Below are 6,882 nucleotides of genomic sequence, written 5' to 3'. Positions count from 1 at the left end.
AACAGGTTTGCAGGCCGTCAGAAATTGGCTTCGGTTACGGTAGCTATGATCGTATGAACGTCAAGTCAGGCAACACAGAGAAGGTCCCATGCAAGTTTGTTAATTGCGCGCGTCACTTACAGATGAGCAAGAGGGATGGATCTACAGAAGGAAATACTATTTACTCCCAACATAATAGTTCTTCATAAAGAACTTCTTTACAAGCATTAAAGTTATCAACTGCACTCTAAATTCCTGGAGAGACAATCAAATAAATAGCGGGATAAACGATAGTTATGGAAATCCTCAAATCAAATATGTTGCTCACAGAGGGGCTCCTTGTAAGAGATAGTTCATAAGCTATCTTCTGTTTGAGCAATACATAAGCTAAATTAGAGCAAACTCCGTTTTAGGCTGTTTGCTTTGAACATTTTAAAGCTCTATTTGATCTTTAGATTGTTTCTTCCTCGAATTTAATCGTAGCGATAAAGAAAAAGGAAGAAAGCGGCCTTTGGCAGCTTTGCTACCGTTGACCTTGAGTNATCTACTGCCCTGTGTGAAAGGGGCCTAAGGCACCATTTGTCTATAGAGAACATATCTTGATACGGGGTGGTAATACATGAGAGTTATATTAGTTGTATGAGGCTAAGACGTCGACCGTTAGGTCGGAGTAACTTTAATGCGAGTTACATTGCGGTGTACTTGTCATGTTACTGAGGGCCTTACTACTGGGGGCCTTACTAAGGCGCCCAGACTTTTTATAGAAACACGGCTTCCGCCCATTACGGAGGCCTTGATCGCGTGATGTTGTCCATGCTGACTAAAGATCTTGTACTTTTCCATCAATCTCTACCACGTATACTGAATATTATGTCTCAATTACAGATGATCTAATAATAGAATATAATTTATAATGAATGGAATGAGACGCCTGATTGACACCGGACATCTAAAAAAACTCATTGCATACGAAAATTTGAATTTAAAAAATAAATCATCGTATGATTAAAATGACGAATCAGAATTAGATCTTGCACTCTTAAGATTGAAAACTAATAAAACCTGGCTGTCTACTTATCTTATCAGTGCCTGATAAGTGAACGTTTTCAGGAATTCGTCGCATCAGTAGCGATAAGTCCGTGCTAACTGCAAGTGCCTCATACTCTTGTTCCATAAACGTGCATCATGGATCCACCAACTGAAAACGATGAATTTCAGTTACCTCTGTACGACCAGGTAAACAAAGTAATAATGAACTAAAACGCTAACACCTCTAATAAGTATTTGAAATAGTAATTCTGAAGGTATAATTTGGCGTGCTTGAGACAGACATGTTATCAATCGTTCCGCAATTATCATGCCCTCTGAAGTTCGGTACAATTAGAAATGCAAAAGAGCAATGAAAACGTTGAAACTTTTATTAAAACCGGAAAGGAGCAGCACTCGAGGTAGCCTATAAGAACTATACACACACATATACATATAAGAGCTATTCACACTGCAGGAACAATCGCTTACATCAGTATAGGTATAAAAATTAGTAATTAATTATCAAAATAATTGAATTCAAAGTAATGAGTCACTTTTATAAAAGGTAGATGAGTCTTTCGATCCTCACCGCAATAATATGGTTACCGTGCCATCATTCAGGAGTGGTATTGTAAGTATAGAGAACATGCAGCACGGGTATAACATCCAAGGTGTGAAGTTCAAGTGCGAAGATTCTTATCTGTCATTGACGAATAAAAAGATAAGAAATGCTATCTAGCAATTTGTTTCGTCCAGAACGCAAAATCTTTCAATATTACAGCAAAATCCGAGCAATGAATAAAAATTAATTAATGTTTACAACTTATTTGCTTCCTTAGAAGGAAACCTTAGAAAACAGTTCTCATGGAGAAATATTACGATGAATTAAAGAAGAATTGATGAAGGTGTGTGCACTTGTGGTAAAGTTAAAGGCATACAAGCAAGCGTGTTAATGCCAAGCAGTTAACGAACAAATGCTACACGGAGCCAAAAGCCCATGCAACGGGGTTCAACACATCGCTTGTACAACTAGTACAGTAATATTTAAAGAGCGGACACCAGGTTGCAAACAAGCAATTTAAAGAACTTAACAAAATGTGAAAACATTTTCACACACTCTGAATCTGTAGCTGGAAAGGAAAATTTAGCGCAAATCCCAAATGGAGTAGATGTGCAAAGCCGTAAGGTTGATTCTGAAATAATCCAATTATGCTGAAGATCCACGATCTCGCCTCGTATGATGAAACTATCGACAAGCGTATGTCTAATAATGACGTAAACAAACAATAAATGTTAAGGATATTTTAAATTTGTAAACGTACCGAATAACGCTTTTTATAATGAAAACCCGATAAAATTTATTGTCGTTCTCCAGTGTTGTAGGATCGAATTATGCATGTTGCCCGTGTGTAAAATATTCGTGTCATACTTTCGCATGACTGGAATAACAAACGGGAACATCAACTTTGCATGTGTTTTATAAATATCTTTCCAGATATCGATTTATTTCACGTAGCTTTTTCAAAGGGAGTAGCTTCTACAATTTCTATTAGCATATTATTGGTCAATAGAGAGAATGATTCTGAGATCATTTTGTGTGAGTTGGAAAGCATTTTTGCTGCTGATTTCAAACTGGCTCTTTTTTTCTCTAGTGCGCCTAGTTTTTCATATATTCGCGTTCTTGGGAAAGATATATTTGATAACAATAAATGTATATGTAATTTATATCGATTTATTATTGTTTGACCATTTACAGCCGGATTCCGCCGACCAGCACCCATCAACAATGGATAAGAATGTTGACCAACTACAGATAGATTTCACCGACCCGCAACCGTCAACAAAGAATAAGAACGGCGAGCGTAAAGTGACGGGAGGAAGAAAACCAGTGCCGCATTTTGCAGCGCAGTGCAGGAAAAAGGGCAATTTTCTGCATTGCTTTGAAATAGTCTGCATCATCATCCTGACAACCTGTGTAGTGCTACTCTACCTCGACAGTGTTAGTACTTGTCTCCCACAACCACGATGCATTTCCCTGTCGCTCATGTTGAATCTTTTACGTGTTTATAAAATCGTTGTATTTCGTTGTATTTCTGGTCGGAATAAAAAAAGCCGGGTTTTGAAACTGTAGAAAGATTTTTAATTTGTGTGATCACTTACCCATATTTCTATGCCCATTCAACCAATAAATTGGATCAATTTCAGAAACGCCGCACACACGAAATGGCTAACAATGACTTAAAGTAAACTAATTTATTGCTGTAACTTGCAGAAGAAGCTGATGAGCCCAGCCGAAGAAAGCGCTGAAATTGTAAGTATTATTTTGCAGTTGTGACTTGTCATTTTTTACGATCGCTAATTTTAAAGATTTAAACCGTGACTATATATTGTAAGTATTCAACTTATTCCTTGATTCGTTGATTAAGATTGCTATGGTATATGGTTGTATGGTATATGGTTGAATGGCATATGGTTCTGATCATCGAAGGCCGAATTGTTGGAGCACTTTATTTAATTGTGGACTCTGCGTATATTACCATATTCTTGCGTACTCGGGCTCTGCCCCCTGGCGTACTCGGGCTCTGCTCCCTGGCGTACTCGGGCTCTGCTCCCTGGCGTACTCGGGCTCTGCCCCCCTGGCGTACTCGGGTTCGGCCCCCGGCGTACTCGGGCTTTGCCCCCTGGCGTACAGAACCCGAGTACGCCATAATTTAATTGAACGATATAACTTCGATTTGATTGCAATATCTTTATTTATGAATGTATAAGCCTCCGTGAGAGATACCGCCCTCTGACCACATGTAAATTAATATATGCCAAAAATAAGGTCTTTTAGATGAAAAATGTTTGCTTTAATCTGTCCCACTGTCGGTCCAGCTTTTATTTTCTTCAATCAGAATTGCTTATTATTTACAAAAAATTTATAGATTCTCAAAAACATTAAGTCTTGAGATGATATATATATTAAATATAAAGTATAATAAATAAATATATACAGAGTTTGATTGTATAGATAAATAATAAGTATTATGAAAAATAAAGGTAATATTCAGTAAAAGAAGACGAAATCGAAATGAATAAAGCTATTCATATAATAAAAGAGCTTAATCCCCCTAGCTAATATCCCAATCTGCTTCCCGCCACTTTTTACTCCCTATCCTAACTCTCCTCTTCATCCCTCTTCCACTACCACCCTTCCCTTTCTCACCAACCTCACAGTCACCTTCCATCTCTATTTCATAGTTCCATTCCCTATTTTTTCATTGTCTCCTCGTAATAGCCGTTTCTCCTCAGTCCTTTTCCCTCTCTTTCTCTTCACCTCGGCCCCTTTCACTATCCATTTCCTCACCTCAGTTACCTTCCCTCTCCTTTTCCTTCCCTCTATCCTGCCCTCTTCCCCAATTCCCCTCATCCCGTACGCACTCTCACACCTTTCATCCACCTCACCCTCTTCTTCTCCACTCCCTCCTCTACATCCTCCCCCACGCCATCTACCTCTCATCCCTCTTCCCCTCTCTTCCCCCTCTCCATCCCACTCAATTTCACGGGACAATCTTAATGAAAATCTTGTGTGGCTGCGCCTGTTTTTTCTCCATTGTGAAATTAAGCGGCAGTTTTTAAGGAGAATCGCACAGTCGATCTCCGTATCTCCGGCCATCGCATGCGTGGCGACTAATGAGGGGCGTGCTGCGTGCTGTGTGATGTGTGCTGCGTGCAGCGTGATGTGTGATGTGTGATGTGTGCTACGTAGTGCGTGCTGTGTGATGTGTGCTGCGTGGTGCGTGCTGTGTGCTGTGTGATGTGTGCTGCGTGCTGTGTGATGTGTGCTGCGTGCTGTGTGATGTGTGCTGCGTGCTGTGTGATGTGTGCTGCGTGCAGCGTGATGTGTGATGTGTGATGTGTGCTACGTAGTGCGTGCTGTGTGATGTGTGCTGCGTGCAGCGTGATGTGTGATGTGTTATGTGTGCTGCGTGCAGCGCATTGCCAGTTGATGCATGGTGCGTGCTGCGTGGCTCATTCTTTGCTGCATATGTTGCGTGCTGCGTGATGTGTACTGCGTGATGTATGAAGCATGCTGCGTGCTGCATGTTGCGTGCTGTGTGATGTGTGCTGCGTGGTGCGTGCTGTGTGATGTGTGCTGCATTACGCATGCTGCGTGGTGCAAATTTACGGCGCAAGTAGTAAATTTGCCAAGTAGTAGTTTTGGCTCCGTGTAGAGTTAGTTATACGACCGCGTGGTTACGACATACGTAAATTATAAGACTTAAAGAGTTACAAGCGCAACTTGAAAGTTCACCTCCTTTTTGTTTAATTTCTTTTATCCATTATGCTGCATTTTTATCTTGATTTTTCAATTTTTCTATTTATCAGCTTGTAATTAGCTACTGCAACATGCCTACAGGCACCGCAGTGATAAGCGTTATTGCTGCAACCAATCCCCGCAATCCCCGCCTGAAGACAACCCCTACTCCCCAATCTCAGTGGTCCCAACAGCCTCGCCCTCCCCAGCAATGCCACCGCACATCCCAAACTTGAGGATCTCATTGCCTTCAGAAGCAAATTTCAAGGCATCCGAGAACGCCTAAGAGAATGAGAACTCGAGGGGGCGCCTTGTGGGGCAGCCATGCATGCAAATCATGAGCCTTCTTGCCCTGCCTTGCAGCCTGACCCACCTTAGGCCCTGCAATGACCCAGAAAAGACCCAGCAGATACTCAGAAAAGACCCAGCAAAGACCATTAAAAGACCCACCACAGACGTCCCAGGAAGGGTCCAACAACGATCCAACATAAACCAAACAAAGACCCAGCATTGACCATATAAAGACCAAGCAAAGTCCCGACAATGACCCAGCATTGGCCCTACATAGACCAAGCAAAGTCCCGACGAAGACCCAGCAAAAGCCGCGCTTCAAGAGATGCTCTGAAACGCGATGTCGACGACTTATTTCGCAGTCGATTAACTCGCTGTTGGCGGAGCTGCTTTGTGGGAGCGGGGCACTCGTTCTACCTTCTGGGGCTGTCGGCGGCTGCGGCCAAGCGGATCAGAAGCCTTTTACACAATTGAAAACCAAGGCTGTTTTATCGCCGACTTATCGTCGGCCATACTACGGATGGAAGATTCCAACCACACATGATACTCGGGTTTACGTCGACCATCGGACGGAATCCCTGTTTCGAGACCAAAGATTCACACATGCAAATCACCGACGGCCGCGCTCGCTGGCCCGCCCGTAAGCGATGCAGTCACCCCCAACCGGCCCCGCATTTGCGTGGGCTGCCCGTGACATTTTATTAATGATCAAGGATCCTCGAGTTTCTTGTTTCACGCTTGTTACCGGCAGGAATTAGGCTTGTCAGATCAAGAAACTGGTGGTGGCTTTAACCAGATGCCTGTGCATATGGGGCGCTGCATGCCGAAGCTCTGGGAATATGTTGGGGATGTGGGGTTAAAAAATCCCGCGGGTATGGGAAAATGTACCACAGAAGGTATGTTGTGAGGGATTTTTCGCAACATTTATCACCACATGTCTACATTACTCACCATACTCACCGCTTTCACATTCCAGCACCACTCACAACACTCACCACACGCGCATGCCTGCACCACTCACCACACTCACCACACCCTCTTTAATTGATAGCTCGACCTTTTCCGTCCCAGTTAAAATTGTGAGATGATACCGGCGCAGGGCTAAGCCAAGCCTGCCGCGCTTTAGCCGGACGCAGCCGTGAAATAATAACTGACCTGTTAGTTATCTCTAAAGTTAGTTATCTCTATCACCATGGCTAATATTGAGAATAACTTTAGCAGCCTGGGAGGGACGGAATACGGCGCTGTTATGGCGCTGCACATGGCATGGGCGGCAGGGCGCC

The 6,882-nt window shown here is 42.8% G+C and overlaps 1 protein-coding gene across 1 annotated transcript; it reads left to right on the top strand.

Moving 5' to 3' along the window:
* Window positions 1-1,115: 1,115 nt before the first annotated feature.
* Window positions 1,116-3,319, top strand: LOC108677682 (the record flags this gene model as incomplete). Its single annotated transcript, XM_018165941.2, has 3 exons — window positions 1,116-1,215; window positions 2,765-3,007; window positions 3,281-3,319. Coding segments are annotated over exons 1-3 (333 nt in total), but the record flags the coding sequence as incomplete, so codon positions are not given.
* Window positions 3,320-6,882: the final 3,563 nt, after the last annotated feature.

Source organism: Hyalella azteca, unplaced genomic scaffold (genome assembly GCF_000764305.2).
Source record: "Hyalella azteca isolate HAZT.00-mixed unplaced genomic scaffold, Hazt_2.0.2 contig10107, whole genome shotgun sequence".
Taxonomy (NCBI): Eukaryota; Metazoa; Arthropoda; class Malacostraca; order Amphipoda; family Hyalellidae; genus Hyalella; species Hyalella azteca.
This window is presented reverse-complemented; position numbering and strand designations above follow the sequence as displayed.